The 21,189-nt window shown below is 45.3% G+C and overlaps 1 protein-coding gene across 2 annotated transcripts in view; it reads right to left on the reverse strand.

Annotated features, from left to right (window-relative positions):
• Positions 1 to 21,189, reverse strand: part of SPTBN1 (spectrin beta, non-erythrocytic 1) — a 91,329-nt gene that overhangs the window by 35,559 nt on the left and 34,581 nt on the right. For both annotated transcript variants that reach the window (XM_009982865.2, XM_009982866.2), the window contains exons 2-13: positions 16,817 to 16,968; positions 11,278 to 11,451; positions 9,913 to 10,004; positions 8,690 to 8,770; positions 7,778 to 7,893; positions 6,658 to 6,770; positions 5,835 to 6,022; positions 4,678 to 4,795; positions 3,446 to 3,604; positions 2,528 to 2,830; positions 1,571 to 1,724; positions 15 to 885 (exon numbers count right to left, since the gene is read on the reverse strand). In XM_009982865.2, coding sequence (XP_009981167.1) covers positions 15 to 885; positions 1,571 to 1,724; positions 2,528 to 2,830; positions 3,446 to 3,604; positions 4,678 to 4,795; positions 5,835 to 6,022; positions 6,658 to 6,770; positions 7,778 to 7,893; positions 8,690 to 8,770; positions 9,913 to 10,004; positions 11,278 to 11,451; positions 16,817 to 16,968 — 2,521 coding nt within the window. The remainder of the gene's footprint in view (positions 1 to 14; positions 886 to 1,570; positions 1,725 to 2,527; positions 2,831 to 3,445; positions 3,605 to 4,677; positions 4,796 to 5,834; positions 6,023 to 6,657; positions 6,771 to 7,777; positions 7,894 to 8,689; positions 8,771 to 9,912; positions 10,005 to 11,277; positions 11,452 to 16,816; positions 16,969 to 21,189) is intronic.

Here is a 21,189-nt window from a genome sequence, read left to right on the forward strand (position 1 = left end):
AAGGGTATTCTCACCTGTGCTGGATCACTTCCAGGTCCTCCAGCTTCTCTGGAATCTGCATATTATTCAGCCACTTCTCCTTTTCATCAATCCAAAGCTCACAAGCATCTGCCTCACTGAACATCTTATAAAGAGCAAGGGTATCCTGCAAGGCCTGTTTACGCAGCCGAGTCAGCTCAGCAACCTCTTTGTATCTTTCCTCTATTCCAGACAACCTGCCTTGCACATCTGGAGATCCGGCGTGCTCCTGCGGCAGAGCCTTTGCTTGTTCGTGAAGCGAGTCAATGGTTGGCCGGTAGCTCGCAATCTCTTCGGCCACATCTTTGTGTTTCTTGACCAAGGACTGAGTGGAATATTCATCGTGGCCAACGTCATTGCTGGAGACAATTTTGAGGATGTCCAACATCCATGCATCAATATCATCAGCGTCAGCCTGGAACTGGTGAAGGAGAGAGGCTTCCTCCAGACGCTTCTTCCTAATGGCAGATAACTGTTCCAAGTTAGCCCACTGCTCCCGGATATCCTTAATTCTTTCTCTGATTTTCTCAGACCCAAAATGCTCCTCCGCAATCATGTCTTCACCTTCTTTTATTGCCTGCTGAAAGTGGCCACTGCGACCACTCATTTCGTCTTCAAACGCCTTATGTTTACTCAAGAGACGGACGACACTGGTGAGGTCCTTCCCATAGTCATCAGATGACAGGATCTGTTCCTTCTCCCTGATCCAACCCTCTTCTTCAGCCATTTCCCAGAAGAACTTCCAGAGGCGCCGGGACTCCTCCAAGCGGGCCCGGCGCTCAGCTGCGAGCTGGCACAGCTCTTGGTAACAGAACTCCATGTGAGCGACACGGTCCCTGATAACCTGCGGGTCACACGGTTTGTAACCTGTTCGGACAGAGAACGCACGTTACGAGTTGGATTGATCCACGTTCACCTCTACAGCTGGGGCGTGCACAGAGCTCTTAACTCCTGGCTGTTCCATCTATGTGAAGTTACATAAAAGAATTCATAGTTAGTCTCCTGAAAGTGAGTGTGAAGTATTCAAGCTCCATCATACAAAAACATAGGTCAGAAAATACTGTTCTTTGCATAAAGAAAAAAAAGATATTCATGATCGTTTTCAGTGAAATAAATTTCACTACACCAGACTTATACCCGCTTCGTACACACAACTGCACAAAATGAAGATCATTTACTCTAGTGAATGACATTGGTTTAGTGGAATTGTTTTTATTTAGCATAAATTGGGACAATATCAGACTGGGTCCAATAATCTGTATTGTTTGCATTAGAACCCCAGGACGGAGAATTAATGGTGGCTCCTCCAAAGTTACAGCAGCTGCTGGTTAGGAGCATGACATCCCACGCAAAACACAATGCCACAATGAATTCTTGAGCAGGTAACTGGACGAATTAATCATTGACACAGTGAGTAAAGAAGGAACAAATGAAGCTGGATTCTCTTATTCTGGTGCTGAATTTAACTTAACGTGCCTTGCAGAACTAATGAGGCTTATAGATAACCCCACACGTAATTAAGACAAAGAAGGACGTGTTGGCTGTTAGTTACCTTCTCCATCAGTGGCAAACTTCTGAGCAGATGCATTGACCCCTCTCACTCTCTCAGCCTGAATAGCAATGTCAGCTTCCACAAGAGCATGTTTCTGCAACAGGTCTTCAACTCCTAACAAATGTTTCCCATAGTCTTGAGACAGCAGAAGCACCTGATCAAAACATACAAGACAAGTGGAATGGGCTGAAGGCCATAAACAGTTTCTTAATGACTCCGGCATTGCATCGCTCCCTGTTGTCACATTAAGTGTCCAGGGAAACACTGGGCCCATAACGAGAGTTATTTCAACTGTATAAGAGACATGGCTGATATGAATTTGAGACAATATTTTTAAAATCATTGGCAACCATGAAGAATTTGACTGCTCTCTAATGCAGTTTTAAGTGTAGGATGATGAGAAGCTAAGTTAGCTCAGCAGAACCAATGAAAAGCACTCAGTCCAGGTGCTGTGAGCTGCCACTGAGCTACACGTGTCTGTCTGTCCTCCAACAGCTTCCAAGTTCTGCTGGCTGATGGACAAGAACAAAGTCACGGTCCCTTCCCAGATCCCAGGAGAACAGACAGGAAGAAAGTCATGCTTTTTACAGCACAGAGGTGAAGAGGTGACTTGTTCCCCATGTAAATCGTGATGAAGAGAGATTATTTAATTCCCTTTCAGCAGAATCGGCATCCTTACCCAAGCACTGTGACCGAAGCCTCCGGCCCTCATGAGAGAGGCATGAAGCTGAAAAATAGCTTTTTACAGGAGCGAACTGGTTCTTTTTCCTTACTCATTTTTAATTTTTAAAAAATCGGCATAAAGCATAAGGAATTTGTTCACTGCTCTTGAATACGGATCTTCTGCATTTGTCTATTAAACCAGAGGGGCAAAACGAATCTTAAAAATTTACCAAAAAAGGACATCTACACCTCTCCAGAATATTTTGTCTACGTTCTCAAATGGCTAACACCTACCTTCATCTCATCCATCCAGTCCATAATGTACAGCATTTCCTGGAAAATCTTTTGCAGACCAAGATTCATCTCCAGCCGCTGCCTCCGTGCCCTGAGCAGCTCCAGGAGATATTCCCACAGGCGTATAACGTTGTCCTTTCTCGCAGTGATGCGTTTGATATCGTGGTAGTTTTCAGTCTCGAGCTCCTTCGCAACCGCAACCACGGCCTGGACTCGTTCTTCATATGCTGCAATGTCCGTTTCAATGGCCTCATGCTTCTTGGTTGCGGCCTCTACTGCTGGAAGGTCAAAGCCAAAATTATCCTGGAAAGACAGAGACACTTCTTCAGTAACGGCTGCTGAGGAGAAAAGCCCCACCGCTCAAACTCCAACATGATTTCTGATTGTGCAGAGTTAGCAAATTTGGGATCTCAAAACGCTCTGAAAAATCATCTTTAATAAAATCAGAGATAACTCTGATAACCAGAGAACCACTGATAAAATCATAGAGACCATTTACTACCTTTGGGGGAGGAGTCACGGTGGCCATCAGGATTAGGCTGAGGCTTTGGATTTTTTTTAAAGTCATCTCTGATATTAAAATATAAAATTAATTCCTGGCCTAATTCCACTGAATTGACCAAAATATTCAGACAAAGAAAATCTTGACTGTAGGTAGCTATTTCCACATCACGATCTCCTGAATGCAGACTAACAGATTCAAGGAAGGAATATTGCAAACACAGTAAAGACAGGACGTACAGTACCTACACATACACACTGAACAGACATTTGCACGCACAGACAACACATATAAACATACACAGGTTCTGTAAAACAGGAGGCATGGAGGAGGAAACGTTTTCCTTGCAAGAGCTGTATCCTATAATTACTCATGAGAATCGTTTTAGTCACACAGACCGTTTCTGAAAGCAGTACCTGAGAAACGAGACGTTGATTTTCACTCAGCCAAGTTTCTCTCATAGCTGCCTTGCGATCAAATCTGCGTGCGAGTTGTTCCAGTTTCTCTTGTCTGATGAGCTCATTTCGCAGTGCCAGTTCTCTTTCATGTTCAGCTTTTTCCAGTCTTTCCCAGGCCTGAAGATGTGGACAAAAAACCACGCGTCTTCTAAACACACATTCTGACAGGATTATGATAAATCACATCTTCTTTGCATGGAATCAGGACTGAAGCCACTACAGCCAAGTTCCACAAAACTGGCTTATTTATTTATAAGCCAATAAATCTAGTTCGTATTGGCTGCCCTTACACCTTGTCTGCTCACTTAAGCACATGACTTGAAATTTGTTCTCAATCCATTAATTCGTTTTCTGAGACTTGTTTCTCTCACACACGTTTTCTCAAGCTCATTTGGTTTTTGCAACAAAGCCTAAACAAACCACCTGGCTCGAATCTGTAAGAGAGTATTTGGTGTTTTGTTGTTTTTTTTTTTTAAATATTCTGAGTGCTACTCTCAAATAAGCAGATTCTATCTTTCTCCTTTAGGAAATGAGAATTAGAGATTTATGCCCTCTCACCTCTAACATCAACATACAATTGTTGTTCTTTATTACATCCACTTTGGAAAACAACTGCTGAATTCAGTTACTTTTGGTGCATACCAGTCCTTTTTTTCCCCTAAAGCCAAAAGTTTTTCACATGCACAACATTAATATTATACAAATAAAAAGTCTTAGAAGCATGTTGAAAGCCAGCTAATCACCTTTCAGATCTTCTTAGGAACAACAAAACCAGCCCCAATTAAACACAAACTACCCGAGATTCTTCTAAATCCTAACAGATGTGAAATTGCCTGAAATCCAAGTATTTTAGGCATTCACAGGCTTCGGAGCTTTACGCGAACAGGAGAGCTGTGCAGTTTACTGCTCTCTAGGGTGCAGACCAAGGCCACAGACACCCACAAGAGCTGCTCTGGGAATGCCAGGCATGATCAAACACAAACGAGGAAAGCGCACAGATGCTGAGGATATCCGGGGACTCGGTTCCGATTAGTGAGTCCGAGTCACATGAAAAGGTCACCCCACCTCTCCCCTTATGGTCCCCCACATCAAGGCTGCACAGCAAATGCACTTCTTCCCAGTATACTGAGAGAGATACTGAAAGAAACAACAAAATCCTGAGCCACACAGGAGGAGCTGCCTCAGTTTACCTTGTTAATGTCAGAGATGAGTTTGCCCTCCCTTGGCATGTATACTTTCTGATTGTTGGCTCTCATTTTGCTTTGGATGGTAAAAAGCAGCACTTCTAGGTTTCCTTTTTCTGTAAATCTAAACAAAATTTTACAAAAGAATTGAGTTACAATAAAGCTTTCACTCCTACTATAAAGCACTTCCTTAAAATATTGACACTTTGAATGGAGCATTCGGATAAACACCTTCATCTTGTGTGAAAGCTGGAAGCAATTGAAATAGCCCGCACATCCCCTGGAATCAGTTGGGTCAAACAGCACAAGAAACTTCACGGAAGTCAGCTGTCTGTGTGTTTAGATTTAAATCCCCTCGGGGACAGAAGGCTGCACGGCTTTTATTCTGTTACGTGCGTTGCCCTAGTTTACTCTATCAACTCAAGAAATGGAAGTTTTATTTAAAGCCCACTGCAGTCAATAAACTCTTCCCATTATTTTCCCTGAGTTGCACGCCTGGGAAATAAACAAACTCCATAGGCACTGGGGAACGGACTGCAATTTTAGAAGATGTCTGGTCACTCCGTATTTGGATTGTGATTATTATTCATCAGAACTTACATTAGACAAAAATAACAAACAGATCCGATCTCATAATGCTAAAAGAAACGTTCCAGAAATAAGTTGCACAGTTTTGGTTACATCAGTTTTAGTAAGCATAGCTGTGTTTCTCAAAGCCAGATACACTTCCTCTTGATTTTGGATCAGCTGTAAGATTCTTTTAATAGCTGTGTACTGGTATTCTGTGCTGCAAGCCAGCAGGACTGGGGACATTCCTGTACTAACGTGGTATGCTATTGCCACTCATTGTAAGGCAGGCATCTTGGGGAAGTGACAGCCTGCAGGACTCGGACGTCCCACAGGCACAAGATCACTAAGATACACTTTTTATCATTATTATCGGTTTTGTTGTTAGATGTGTATTGAATAGCACAAAGCAAACGGGCTCCACGTAACAATGACGAGTGCCCATTAGCCATACGATACCTGGGTTTGCTCAGAAAAATAAATTCTTACACAAGATTAAATTTACTTGGACGTGTTTGTTTTTAAAGAAAAAAAATAATCAATGACTGACTAAACAAAACAAGAGCACTGTTGTTTTAAGCGGAGATTAAAATTACTTGGGCGGTTTCTCTACTGTGCGGTAAGTGTTGAAGGCCTGCAGCTGCTGCTGCACGCCAACCAGCGAGTTGGCGAATTTGCGGTTGTTGAGGATGATAATGGTCTGCTCGATCCACTCGAGAAGGTCAGAAGCCAGCGATTCGTATTTTTCAATCATTTTCTCCGTTTCAATGGCATTGTCAAGCACCTGCAACAAGCAGCACAACATCACATGAGTACAAGCACAGTGCTCTTCAGTCATTTAAATCCAACGAGCTACACAAAAGAAACTGTTGGGAGACTTGACTTAGGAATGAAACCGCTCACTCCTGAGCGCCATAGGGGCTGGGATCCCTGAGGAATGAGGGCTTTGCATTTTTCAGCAGCGAATTCCTATGATCCCACAGCAATAGAGGGACAGAGCTGAGGCTTACAAAGGGATTCATGTTCCGTCTGCCAGCTGCAAAGATGGGGGCAACTTCGCCAAAGGGCAGAGAACAACTGCCCATTTTTTAAATGAGGGACTTTTCTGGGCTCCAGAAGAGACAGAGGACCCAGAGGGTGAGGAGCAATTAAAGAGAAACGAAAAGCAGCAATGATGCAAAATTAACAAGCAAAAATAAAACACAGGCCAAATGTTTTCTAATTTGAGGCAGCTGGAAATTAACTACTCTTCACAGTCATACAGGAACATTTAACATTCAAAACACGTTCAAAAGCAAAACTAAAAACTACCATACAGCGGATTCTTAAAAAATGAACGTCCAAGAAGGGGAAAAGAAAAAAAAAACACCAGAAAAATTTCAACTGCTTTATGACAATTTGTAATTTGAACTTGCAAACCTTTCCGATACGCTTTCCTTCAACGGCTAAAGCTTTCATCTTGGAGAAGTAGTGGTAATATGTCACCACGTAGGTGATGATTGACTTTTCATCAGGATGATCAACACTGATATCTGCAAACCAAACAAGAGTTGTCTCAGCACACTGAGGGTGCACAGGTTAAAACAACAAAGCTAATAATGCAACAAGGGTGCGTTGAGTCAGAGAGGTGGGTTCAGTGGCAGTTCACCTCCTCAAATTTATGGCCTGATCAGAAATAAATTCAGCAGCTTTGGACTGGTTCTGGATTCCTTGGTGTTGCACAGTACTGAACTCTGTCACTAAGAAGCGCTGCTTTATCTCCTTGTCTTAGTGTGGACTGTGGCTACAGCATGAGTCTGTGGGCTAGCAGCCTTTGGGCCTCCAGACTTTGCCACAGCTTGTGCACGGCCAAACAGCTTCCCTACTGTCTGCCTGAGTTGACAGAACTACTGTTAACTGAGAACTCCAGGGCTACATCAGCATTCGGAGAGAGGAATTCAAACCTCATAGTTATGTCTGTCCAGGCAAATCTTCTGAGAGATACAGAGGGAAAACAAATTCTCTCCTTTCCTGCAGCAATTCTGAGGGACTGGAAAAGAAGCAAGAAGAAACTTGCCCAAACACATAGTCTCTATCTGCCCTGTGACAAGTTTCTTGTCCTAGCATTGTGAGTACGCTTCCGATGCGCACGAGCACGCAGACTCTCAGGAAAGCGCAGGCTAAAACTGAACTGACAGTCTGTGAAAGCAGCTGCTAACTATTGCTGAAATCCACGTTATTCGTCTTCCAGCCCAAGGGAAGTGTTTCTCAGAGCAGATGAGAAGGATGCCTCTAACTGGCATGTCTGTCTGTATACATGGCCAGTCCAGGGATCTTGTCGGATTGGAGAACATAAACAGGATTGAGGGCTCTTGTGCTACTGCAGGAGACATCCTGCATTCTCTCCTTCCCTCTCTGGCTCTGTCACCAGGTGAGTCAGCAGCATCCAGCTGCTTTTTAATACAAAAACTATCACACAGCTGTGCCCAGCAACATGGAGGGGTGGGAGAAAAGAGCCCACAAAGAGCCAGTGAAGTGCTGAACTGGCAGGAATTCTTACCCTCGGGGTCCAGGAGCTTAGTAAGACCAAGGTGTTGCTCTGCAAGGTTAAAAGCGTTCTGCAGATTGTAGTGTGCATTTGATTTCTTCAGCTTGTCAAAATCAATCAGATCAGGCCTAGACAGGATGGAGAATTCTTTAGATTTCCCAAAACACAGTGCAGCCACTCTCAAATGAACTAAAATCTGCAACCCTCAGAAAACCTGGCCCCTCATGTTGCCCAGGTTTCGCTTGCCCAGTAGCCCTGTGCATTTCAACGGCAGTGTAAGAGGAATGAGGTAATGCCCAGCACATGCCATGGCAGAACCCAGCCCACGGGAAAAACGGAGGATGGCTGAATAATGGTAAAGGTGGCCCCGGAGACCAAAGGAACAAAGTTGTGGTCACACCGTCTCTCCTCATGCCCAGGTAAGCGTGCACACTGTCCCACTAACTTCACCCAAGCTTGCCCACGAGCAGCATCCCCAGCCATGTCAGTCTAGCGCCAGATTTTGTCATCCCTGCTCAGGGATTTCTCTCCCCTCCAGGCTGCTGTTGTGTGTGGTCCTCCCCCTCCACTCCCAAATTCTCGGCGACGAGACTCCATCATCAGTTACTCAATACGGTACAAGAACTTTTCTTCCAACCTGGTCAGTCACAAACCAAACCAATCACGTGTATAATTTATTCACCTGAAACCAAACGCAACCTGTTTTGACTTGTGATGTGAGAAGCTGTTGCCCAGATGAGCTCACAGTGACTGCAGGAGCTGTAAAGCTCTAAAGCAAGGCAAGTTGCCGTAGAACTCACAGCAATTCTTCAACTTCCTCCTCTCCACAGATTTTAAAAATCAAACTGCAAGGTAAATGCAAAACCCAGTGCACACTGCCACAGTCCCAGTGTTCAGAATCCACGGACGTTTACCCACACGTACCTGTGCTTATGTATCAGTGCATTGAAAGCCATGCCGTCCCTCCAGCTTGTTGTGAAGTTGTGAATGTTGACGTTGGGGTAACTGGCAAAACAAACCCAAAAAGAATCAACATTGCATCCCTGCTGCAGCTCTGCATGCTGTCACTAGGTGCAGAAGCAACACATTTATCGCAAACCTAAGGGTGGGATATTACCATCCCACGATGGACAATCTATTATCATGGCTGCTTTTAATCAGAGACTGACACTAGAGGTAACTGCATCTCACTCACTCTTGTAAGTAAACCCTGCAGAATTGATAGGCATTCCGGACAAAAGCTCTAAATGCCCTTCCAAGTCATCCTTGGAAGCTACTATTTTAGAACTTGCTGCTCAACCTGCAGCCTGTGAGGTCCCAAATCCCTCCAAGTCTAAAGCTGCTCCTGATGCAGCTGCTGGCAAAGAATTATTTTCAGATACTCAAAATATCAAGTTCAAGAGAAGAGCAGGAAGAGCTGGAGGAACAGAGAGGAGTAAAACCTTTTCTGACGGCTGCAAGTGCCACAGGAGCCCTGATATATTAAGTTTTCCTTGAAATTGTCTGCTGCCCCAGGGTGACTTCAAGGACTGACCCTGGTCACTGTCTGACTTTTAAACAAGGCATATATGATAGCCCCCTTTGTGCCCCACGGGGACACAGATCCAAAATTTTTTTTTTTTGTGACCTGGGTATTTTGCAAGTCTCAAAAAATTTCAGGCTGCTCACAAACCATTTTTGTAAGAGTTCATGGAAGGAGAAGATGAAGTACCACCAGAATAATGTTGAAGTACCCCAGGTCATCACAGGGACATTCAAATTTCATGGGGGAAACATACTGAATCTCTACAAATGGATATCTGATTGTGTGAGAAGGTTACTGTCAGACAAAAGATATTTTTTAAACATTGCTGTATATATGGGAAGAGGGAGAAGTTGGTGGCAAACATCTGAAGCATCACTATTTCTTCAGAACAGGGTGAAAAAGAGTAAACATACTACTATATATCCATGGATTATCAGAGTGGTATGTTTACTACACAGCCTTAATACAATAAATTCAAAAATTTCTGACTTGTAAACATCAATTCACTGCTCTTGGTTGAATCCACTTAAAGAGAGATATGTGTTTGTCCATTTCAAATTATTTCAATGAAAACTCAAAATGCTCTAAGAGCTTTAGAGACAATCACTTAATCCACACTCACCCAGCTGTCTTCATCTGGCACCACAAAAGCAAAGCATCTTTAGCAGATTTCTTCTCCTTGTTGTCTTCAGTTTCAACACTGATATCTTGGATCTAAAATTAACATACAAGTTTTCAATATTTCTCTGAGAAAACATGTCTTTTGCCTTTTTTGAAAAGATCAAAGAAATTATATCAGAATATAAGTAACGAGGGAAATCTACGATGACAGGCAGGGTGGAAGTAGGTGAATGCTTCTCCTCACTTAAGAGCATTCATGTCAAAAGAAAGCTTCATCTGCCCTTATCTTACTGTAGGATTACTCTTTGTTTAGTCCATTGACAAGACACTTTTAACTCCACCAGAAAACGTTATTTCCAACTGGCAATGCAGACCCTGCCCTATACAGCATGATGGTTCCATCCCACAAGGTGTCCCTGCGGGATGCTGGGCATGTCCAGGAGTGAGGGGGTGCCACAGGGAGGGGCAAAAGCTAAACCAGGAGTTTCATAGGAGCAAACACATTGTGGAGCCTCAGGCTTGGAGCAAACAGTGTTTGCCCTTAGCAGCATCACAACCACATATTCCAGATTCTAAGCTGCCATCCAGTTTGTAAAAAGAGGAAAAAGACAAAAAAGGGGAAGAAAACGGAAAACACTTTTTACTTCATATGGACAAATATATCTCATTTTATGGATACAGTCCACTGCTTTTTGAAAAGAGTATTGTAGCTCGAGTGAAGTTGCCCTGCTGTCACTGAAAGTTAGGCAGACACTTTCATATTAGAAACACACTGAGCAACACCAAAATTAACAGGATGTTAAATTTATTAAATATTTATTACTATGGTATTTATTACAAATCATGTATTTATTCTATAAATTTATTATCCTTTCTCCAAAACGACTTTCCAGTCTTTTTTAAGCGAGGGCAAAGACCAACTTGCTGGAAAACAAGAAATCTCAGCCTTTAGCTGGCCACTAAAACAGTTCCTGTGGGCAAACTTAATCCACTCCAGGGCAAAGCCAGCCAGGTTAATGATAACCACCACAGAGGTGGTTCCTCCTGCCTTGACTAGAGTGTATAGGTCTATGACTGGAGCTTCACATTTAATAGTAATTTAAAAAGAAACCCATATGACTCTCCACACAGGAAACCCCCACTGGCTGCCACTATAAATCAGCAGCACCATGAAGAATAATTTATCCTCTCCGGTTAGCTCCAGAGCATGCTCTGGAGCATGTCCCGCCAGAGGCGAAGCACTTTTCACTCCCCTCACCTTGGAGGGCCTGGAAGAACCCCACTCTTAAAAAGCACAATGAAGTATCTTACAAACACGTATGGAAAAGTCAAATGTGTGCATACCTACATATGTACACATCGTTACCTGGAATCTCAGGATAATAGTCCAAATGAGGCCAAGCGTCAGCCTGTGATTTCCATCCACAATATCATGAGATCCCATGTTTTCTAGGTGCACTCTTTGCTCTTTCAGGAACTGAAGGGCTTTATCAACATTCTCCAGGCAATGGATGCGCATCCTTCCCTTAGTTGGTTTGGGCTAGAAGGTAAAAGGGAAAGAAAACCACGTATTACTGGAGATAGAAGGAAAAAAACCCATGCTTGTTAGCTCTTCAGCCCAGGCAGGCGCATCACCACGTTGTCCACTCCCAGCCAGCAATCCTGTATGCATTTGTTCCTCAAATTCAACGGACGAAACTACTTTTTGCATCTCCTTTACACAAGGAGAGCACACGTCAAACCCATGGTGGGAACACCAATGTCCTGACCTGAGCCACACACACTGGGCACCGATTCCACTTGCCTTTCAACATGTTTTGCCTGCTTACTTCCTTCACTTTTTCTGCTATATTCATTTATTAGTTGGAAGATAAAGTATTTTGTTAAGTTCATGCCACACCTGTCACATTTTCCCAAGATGCTTTTTTTCTCCAGTACAAGTTCTTCCACACTTAAAAAGAAGATTCTGCAAAGATATGAAAAACTGGTAACTGGCATACGCACGCAACAGAGGGAACTGGTAACAAATGCTCCAGAGAGTATCTGTAAATACAGATACACACTCTCCAAAAAGACAGCTCAGATTTGGACTGTAAGCTGCTCCTCGAGAAAGAAATGTCATTGCTTTTTTTTTGGTCAGTTGAAGTAGGATAACTAGTACGAAAATAACAGAAGAGATTTATTCCAAAAAACTTCTTCATAGGAAAAGAATGTAAAAACAATAATTGAAAAATCAGCCACACCAACATAACAAAATTTTATGAAGGTCCAGTGCAAATGAAAAAGCCAGAGATATATTAAGAGCATGTAGAAGTCTGCTGTAAAACTGAAAAAAATTAAAGGAACTTTGTTCTGCAGATGAGGATTACAGCTGAATAGTCTGTTGAGTGCTCACTGAGATGTCACCAAAAGTACTCAGCCAAACTACTAATTGACATAATTTCCTTGTTTTCTGCAGTGAACGTAATTAACTGGCCATGGAAATAGCTCAGGCCAGCTCCTCGCCTCCGAGCGCATTCAAGGGGAAGAGCGGGAGCCGTGTTACAGTCCCTAGAAACAGCAGCCTGCCGAAGTGTGCCATGAAGATGAAACACTTGCTAGAAAGGTGCCCTTCGGGACACACAAACCCCCGAGGTCATTAGTTTCACTTCAGCTTTCCGTCAGCACGATTCTCCAGAGGTGGGTAACCACACAGAGAAAGTCGACCAGCAGCTCCCAGCAAGGGCGAGAATTTCCAGGAACCTGCCGCTGCTTTTGGGTGTAAAAGTCCCTCCAAAGAGGCACAGATTGCACGTACACCCTACACACATACCATAAGCCCCAAAAGCTGCTGGAATAGGGTGAAGATTTCATAGCTTTCATAGATTTCTAGGTTGGAAAAGACCTTAGAGATCATCGAGTCCAACCATCCCTAATCCCCATTAAACCATATCCCCAAGTAGATCATCCACCCTATTCTTAAACACATCCAGGGATGGGGACTCAACCACCTCCCTGGGCAGCCTATTCCAGTGGCTGACAACCCTTTCAGAGAAGAAATGCTTCCTAACATCCAACCTGAATCTCCCCTGACTGAGCTTATACCCATTTCCTCTTGTTCTATCACCCAACACTAATGTAAAGAGCCCTTCCCCTACCTCCCCACCATCTTTTAGAGCCACGGTAGGAGCGGGAGCAAGTGTGAGTTGGCTGAAACCAACCGGAGACCCCTCACTATCAGCACGGACAATCCGGGATCCGTCCTTCTGCTGGGACTATCAGTCACCCAGGAGTGTGGTAAGCTGGACCAAAGGTTTAATTTAATCTTGCAAAATAGCGGTAGGAAGGCTGTTCCCAGGGCGGGAGAGGGAGCGCCCAGCTGCGGGGGAAGGTGGAGCGAGGCTGCACCCAGCAGCCACCCGGCCCACGACTGGCTCCCATCGCCACCCCGAGGTGTGCTCACTCTCATGGATCACGTTCCCAAAACACAGGGACGACTGCGACTGTGGCCATTTCTAAGCAGCAGTAACTGCGCCACCTCTAATGCCTCCAGCTACTGAGCAGAAAATGGTTTTAGAAGCTCTTTTTCTGCTCCTAGAAGCTCCGGCACCAAGGTGACGGAGCTAATGCCGCTCACGATAGATGTTTTATTTAGTTCCTGAGACTGCCTGTCCCACCCACGCTGTACGACAACATACTCTGCAATTACGAATTCGGGAAACGCAACCTTCAGGTTACTGGCTGGATTTTTTCTCCCACGAACACAATGACTGTACGTGAAGTGGCAGAGCACGCACAGCAAGCAGGACACTGCTCCCAGCACAGCAGGAGCGGGCTGACATACTTTTCTAGTGCTCCAGCACTACATGCACTTTCTGGCTCAGAAATTCCCCGTTGGGACTGGCAGAGCCTATTAGCAGTGTCATCCAGGGCTGTTCAAACTGGGACTTATCGATGGTCTCAGAAGGCACTTCACATTTCTGCACAACGAGAACAGCAGCATCATCTGGACAAAAAAAAGGTCAGGCAACCCGAGAAGACAGAAGGTTAGATTTTCCTGTCCTCTGCACTGGCGGGCCGGACAGTTCAACCCACTGTTCCACAGCAGAAAGAGGAAGAAGAGGAGTCCCAGTCGGGTTTGTACGAGGTGTGGCTGCACTCGCCACGCTCTCCTGCACAGCCTCGAGATGCGACGTGGTGAGACGTGACTTCCACGGGGTAACGCAGATCCAGAAATGAACCAGGGGGGAAGAAGGCACGCTGAATGCATCGGTGACATGTTTAACTAAACTCAGAGCCTTCGCACGCATGTGATCAGGAAAATTGGGTTTACATCAAAAATCTTCCCTTTTCCAACAGAAAACGTGACAGAACTTACCACAGAGAATCTGCTTAAACCGTTTGACCTCTGAGCATCCAGGAATTTACTAATCTTCTGTATAGTTATGGAAGAAACTGAGCTAAATGCTTAATTTTATGCTGAAACAATTCTCAGCTTTATTTTTCTGTTTGGGAGAAGCTGGTTAACAGTGCGTGCAAACAAAATTACAACCATCTTTCCATACTGGATGGATTCTTTTCCACTTTGCTCAGTGATACTATCGTGTGCTCTCACTTTCTTTCCAAATACCGTGCTGTACAGAGGATCCGATGCAGTAAGGTCCGGACTAAACACTCGCATCAGCAATCGAGCTGAGCAAAGACAGGGAGATGCAGATGTTGCCCTTATTGGACACTCTCACTTTGAGGTTCTCCAATATACCTTCAAGGACTCTGGATTTTCATTACTAAAAACCACAACAGCTTTTGAAAAATGCAGGGTTTGTACAAACACGGGTGGAGGTCTCTCAGAGGGCAAAGAGCAGATCTGCTTCCCTGACTCCCTGACTAGTATCCTAAATCCCAGGCTGCTCCAAGGGCATATGGCTCCAGCTCCAGAATCTGAATCCTGGTTTCAAAAGTGAGAAAACAATTCCTGTTTGTTCTACTGCATCAGTAAACACACTGTACCAAAATAATTATCTAGGCTAGCTTCTGCATTTGTTTATGGCTTTTTTTCCATGTTACGTTTCTTGTCTTGATTTTAAGCTTTCTGCATAAAATACTGCCTTTACATTTCTGTTTGGGTGGCACAGAGATGTCATAAACTAACCAATACCGGCTAAAATAAATTCCAAAAGGCTGGAGAACATCAGCAAGTGGATGCTACGTGCTGATTCTCCTGGAATATTTTTGGCGTGTGTAATTGTCTCAAGGTTTAGTGCATTGCGTTATCTGAATTCTTGTTTGCAGAGGAAGGTGTGGTGGAATGTACTGTTCAAACAGAGACTGCTGTCCTCCATCCTGAGATAAGGAAGCTACAGAAAGAATGTGTGGTGGTGCAGGCAGCTGCCAGCACCGTACACAAACGATGATGCAAGGCTCAGCAGACGGCTCCTGCGCCCTCCCCACCCACACCGCTGCGTAAGCTCGGTTTGCATTTTTCCAGACTTGGAGCGAAAAATGCAAATGAATGGTGCAGCAAGAGTCACACCACGGGGCTGAGCTTCACCGCTGCTGTGTGACACCCAAAGTCACATGTTGGCAGGCGGACACGAGGATCTAAACAGAGGTGTCATGGCTGCTGTCTGAATCCTCAAACAACGGGGCATGTTGGTCGCAGTTACTCCTGTGTGAACGACGCCTGCTACCTGCCACCTGCACATCAAACTCGATACCTCACTGAAGTGAACGATTTAGCACAGAGAGAAAGGTGTTTGGAGCAAAGCGCAGTTGGCAAACCTCGAGATCACTTACCTCCATCCACACAGGGTACTTCTATGCACGTCAGAGCTCCCTTTCCCTCCCAGATGCATTTAGAGAGCTCCCTCTCTTGCCATACTCCACAGACACGACGCTGTGGGCCATATGTTCAATTCATTAACCAGAGTCTTAAGCCATGGAGCTCCCATTAATAGGAGTGCTTGATGACAAGCGATTACACAGTCGCATCCTCATGTAGCCTCGGGTCTTAGCTAAAGACCCGTATTTCTTTGAAAAGATTGCTTTAAACTGGGTAGTTAAGAGCGTATCCATCATTTAAGGAACTAAATGAAAAACTGATACCCAGCCATTTCCTGACACCCAGTTTTCCTGTCAGGCAGCAGCATTTTTCACTACACGGATTTTCTTAATCACTGCTCCAATGTGCTGGAATCAAGGGGGCTCTGTCAGCATACCCAGAGAAAGAATTTGCCCCATTTATTTAAATTGATTTTAGCTATTCCTCTAATCAAAGAAAATCCAAGCCTTATCTATCCTAGTAATACCAAGTACAGCCAGGAGCATTCCTGAGCAGTGGGGTGCAATGAACACCACGTCTACAACTGCTGCAATGCTTCGCACAGCAGACTTGGCCCTCTCCAAGCAGCTGTCCTGCATGACCCCCCAGCACGCTCCAGGGAAGGGAGAAGGGATGTTCCAGGCCTCAGGCTGGCAGGAGCCTGCACGCAGCCACCTGCATCCAGCGGCTGTGTTCACTAGCACAGAAATGGGACACTGGCCATGGTGCCCGGGCACATTCCTCAGCACATCTAATTCACCATTACTGAGGCCATCTGAGGGGCTGGAGAACATGTAGAGCTCTGCGGCTGTCAGATTCAGGAGCAGGCAGCATGCTGCTGGAAGCACTCAGCATCTCACCAGCAAGGAACCTTTGAAGGAGACTTCCTTTGATTCCTACTGAAATCAACAGGAAGATATTTTAATGGTGTCTGGATCCAGCTGTTACTGAAGCAATAGACTTTTTCTTTCCCCCCTTTAACACATAAGATGTTTGCAGTGCTGAAACCTTGTTACTCAGTTTTACTGTACTTCAGCTGAGCCAAGGATTCACCAAAAAAACACCCAGAACAAGAACCCCACAATGAATATTAACAAACACTTACAAGTCTCTCTCCTGAAAGAACTTCCAGAAGTTTGATGAGCATCCTTCCATCGCGAAGGTCGGTGTACAAATCTGTAATTCTGCAGGATACACGTGCCAAGTGGGAATTAACCCACTTTGTGAAAGTCTTCTTCTGAACTGCCTCACGTTCATCTGTAAGGGAAACAACAGAATGTTCATCAGAAGAAATCACGGTGCATGCACCTCTGTGAAAACGTGACATTCAAACATGCCTAATATCAAATGAAAGGTGTAGCTTGTCTCTTCAGCAGAATCACTGAAGAAATTGAGACTTTTCACTGAAAATCCACCTTTCTTCCTATTTCACGACATTTTCTAATGTCAGTGGGAATTTTACTGAGTTACCATCTGCAGAATAAATCTGAACTACAGATTGCAGACTGACTTGCTGCTGCGATAAGTAGCTTTCTCAAGGTGTAAAGAGGTCTGTTGTAAAGCTACAATGTAAAAGCCACTTTGGACTGACCAAACTGCCCCATAATGTGATCGACAGTTATCTTCCACCACTGGAAGAACAGGCCAACTTCTGCTCTCGACTACGCACACAAATCCACAACAGATCTCCTGAAATACCCAAAGCCACTTTGGATTAATATAGGTACAAAAGAGACCAAAGTTTCCCATTTACTTTTTTCTCTTCTCATTACAATATTAATTCACAGATTCAACATTTGTAACTGTATTTACTCAATGTCAAGATAAACTTTTGCCATACCTGCATGTTTGAAGTAGACTCATATTTATTTAAAGCCATAGAAAAACAGGTTCTTTCTGCCCTCCCTTCCCAGTCTTTCACAACTGTTTACACACGAAAACATTGGCTACGAGAGCTCCCTTAATGCACAGGCTAGTTACAGTCCACGTTAATTCAGAGGCTCCTGAACAGCTATCTGCCAAGCCCAGAACTCTCAGACAGAAAATATGATACATCTTTGTGGTTAAACTCTTTTGCCAAGGGCTTTGGATGAAGCCCTTCCTTGTTAGCAAAATGTAATTTCGCTGAGCTGGGAACTACTACAGACCAAATTTGTCAAAACACAGGTGCTCGAACTTGGACTCCAAAGTCCGTAATTTCATATGATTGAAAGTGGTCTGCTTTTCCAAGCAGCTGAGCATCAAAACCTCCCATCAGTCTCTTTAAAGTTGCTGGCCCGTTCAGAAACAGGACGCGTAGACTGGTAAATCCTGAACCAAAATGTAACATGTTCAGCTCTGGGAAACTCTTGAGTACATTGTTTGAAACGCAGAAAACAATAATGACGGTGCAGATCAACACAGAGTTTCTATCTGACTAGCCAGGGTTTCTGTGGGTGTTGTCCTTCAGAAGGAAGGATGTGCCCCCTTCCTGGCAGCGCGGCTTCACGGGGGCACCATCTCAGCACGTTCATAACCAGTGACGGCCTCCACACTCGCAGGACCTGGGGGACAGCAGCAAAAGCCTGATCTTGGTGCTCAGGAATGACAAAGCAGCTGAGGCTGAAGAGGATAGAAAGTTGGGAAACAAGTGAAAGAAAAAAAGACAGTAAGAAAAGAAATCATATAGTAGAATGGTGGTCAGGAGGGGGAACTAACAGAGTGGGAGAGCAGACCAGCACTTCAGCAGCGGTTTGCCCAGTTACACAAACCCCACCCTAAGATTTCAGTTCCTCCCCTGCATTTCTGAATTCACTCTTGCTACCCGACCAAGTGGCAGGAGGTGACAAAACCAAAGCTAATGCCCTGGAACCGTCCCATTCGTAACAGCTTTCACCTGCCTGTAAGGTGTGAAGTTAAGATGGGGCTTGCAAAGATGGAAAAGGTGGGGTTGTGACAGAACAGCAACACGCTTCCAGTGAACTGACAGTTTGCGTTGCCCGTGCTCGTCCTCGCTCCGCACAAAGCAGAGGACTGCTATGACGTAGGAAGCGAACAGGAACTCAGCAATAACTTTAATAATTGCTTTCCAGGGCACCCAGAGGGGCCAACTGCACTTTCTCAAAAGCAGCAGCGTGTGCCTATCCCCTGCCCAAACCTCCGCCCCGCTCTGCCCACACACCGCCAATGCCACCTGATGCACCTGCCCGTCGCTGCCAGGACATCCCCGCGGCAGCAGCGTGGGGCTCTGCTGCCGGCGCTAGCGGGCACGGTGAGGACAGAAGCCCAAACCTCGTCGCAGCAAGGCAGCACTAGAAAAATAAACACCATCTTTGCAGTCGGAAGCTGCAGCGTCTCCCAACCATGCTGGCATTCGTACCAGTGGTGTAACAACACAGCTTGTTCAGTCCTGGATCAAAGAGGGAAAAACCCAACGCATCCCACTAGTGGAAATAGTTGTCTATCCAAGTAATGATTTAAATATGGTGTCTACTAACCTCAGATATATATTTTATGGACTGTTTATAGCAAGTTCCTGGGAATGCTGTATCTGCATATCTGCTCGTCTAGTAATCCATGCTTTTAGTTGATTTTTTTTAAATGAGTCACAGAAGAAAAACCTTGCAATAGCTGGTGGTTTTTAAAGAAAATTCCAACAGAAATTACCACACCTCCCTTCACCCTTGAACTAGCCCCAAAACAGCTCAGCAAGTTTGTTTATTTAATCACTGCAGTCTCTATACAAAAGCACAAGGTTCAGAGATCCCTGTGGTTACATTCATTCCAAAGAGAAATATGGATCCTAAAAAGGATCCTAAAAAGAGAGTTGGACATAGTAAATATTATGTAAAACAAAAACGCTATCAGATCTCATCACGAAGCCACCCATTGAAAAAATCTTTGGTCAAAAGTCATGGTTATCAACAATCCCCCCAGTTTGGGATCACGATAAAAGTAATGGGTGGGGAAAGAACATCCATGTGGTTTCAGCAGAAGATGATGACAGGTCAGAGCCTAATTCTGCACAGATTACAGACACGATGTGGGAAATGCAGTGATGTGCCAAGTCAGGTTGTGAAAACTTGGATGCCGTTGTACTAAGTGATACCAGCTTAGGACCTTCTGGTGCTGAAAGCGAGTCAAAGGAACTCCTCAGATCAGCTGGCTCCAGGCAGCCCTTTCGGGAGGAGGAGAACGGTCCCCTGCTGCAGACGAGCTGACACGGCCCAGGGGTCACTCTCCCAAAAAGGCTTCCCCAGCCCAGCACAACTGGTGACTCTAAAAGAGGACACAAAAGCTCATTCTTCAGGCAGTGGGGATTTGGGGAAAAAATCCAAGAAAGTTCCAGTGACTCCTTTTCTTCTGTGTTGCCTCAGCATCCTGAAGTGTACTGAATTACCAGTGCGGGAGAGGATGGAGTCAGAGCCCACAGGCTGTCCCCGTCTGCTGGAGGCCCTCTGTGCTTTGGTAGCTGATGCTCCGTGCCGTTGTGTCTGGTTTCTTTAGTTCAAAGGCACTTGCTGCCGCTCCCCTTCTGCCTTCCCGTTTCCTCTGCCCCGCTCTCTGCGGTCCTCCATTTCCTGTTTGTGGTGAGAGGCGGAAGGGCTCCGTTGGGTTTTCTGGCTCCTCACCTCCGCACCCGCCCTGCGCTCGCTCTCGTCTTCGTTCTTCTCACCTGATCCCCACCCATCCTCTGCAGCGCCGTCCTCCTCCCTGCTCACCCCCCCCAAGATAAAAATAGTGTGAAAATCTCCACCGAGACCACGGCTGCGATGGTTTCAGCGCAAACTCCGCATGCTGAGCCTGCTGTCAGCTCTTCACGTGTGTCCCAGCAACTTCATGGCTGCAGACTTCAATAGCTTTTTGTTTTCCTCCCATCTCTCCTCCTTTCCTCGGGCTCCCAACAAGAGCAGCCAAAAGCAGCAAGATCCCCGGCTGCCCGGTGCAGCCTCCAGCCCCGTGGGAAAACCCTGCGGCACCACGCAAGAGCCAGGCCCCCACCTGCTCTGTGCCAGCTCGTGAGGGCAAGCAGCAGCTCATCTCACAAAAATGCCACCAGAGAGCCACAGCAGCTCCTTCAGTCTCCGAAGGGGCTGCTCACCCAGGAAGGCCACCCTTGGTCGTGCACTGGCACAGGCGGAGCACAGCTCGCCAATTCTCCGCCGAAACTCCAGAAGGGAGAAGGCGCAGCCGTTCTTATCCCCATCGCTTAACTCCTGCTGTGCTCCCACGACGTGGGAAAGCAAAACAAGCCCGTTTGGAAAGTTGCGTGGCTGGGGTTGGTCGCGTTAAAACCTCTCCTGGTTATTTCTACATGGCGTTTCACAATGACTGCAGGGTTTTGCAACGCTTTCACCCACCCTTTCAAACTGATAAACTGTATTTTGCTGCTCTGGGGTTTCAGGTTAAAGCATGTAGAGAATTACAACTACTGAATTTTGGTTATATGTCTCAGAGAAAGAAATATACGTACAGAAGAGCAGCACGTATAGCCAAGGA

This window comes from Tauraco erythrolophus, chromosome 2 (assembly GCF_009769465.1).
Source record: "Tauraco erythrolophus isolate bTauEry1 chromosome 2, bTauEry1.pri, whole genome shotgun sequence".
Classification (NCBI taxonomy): Eukaryota; Metazoa; Chordata; class Aves; order Musophagiformes; family Musophagidae; genus Tauraco; species Tauraco erythrolophus.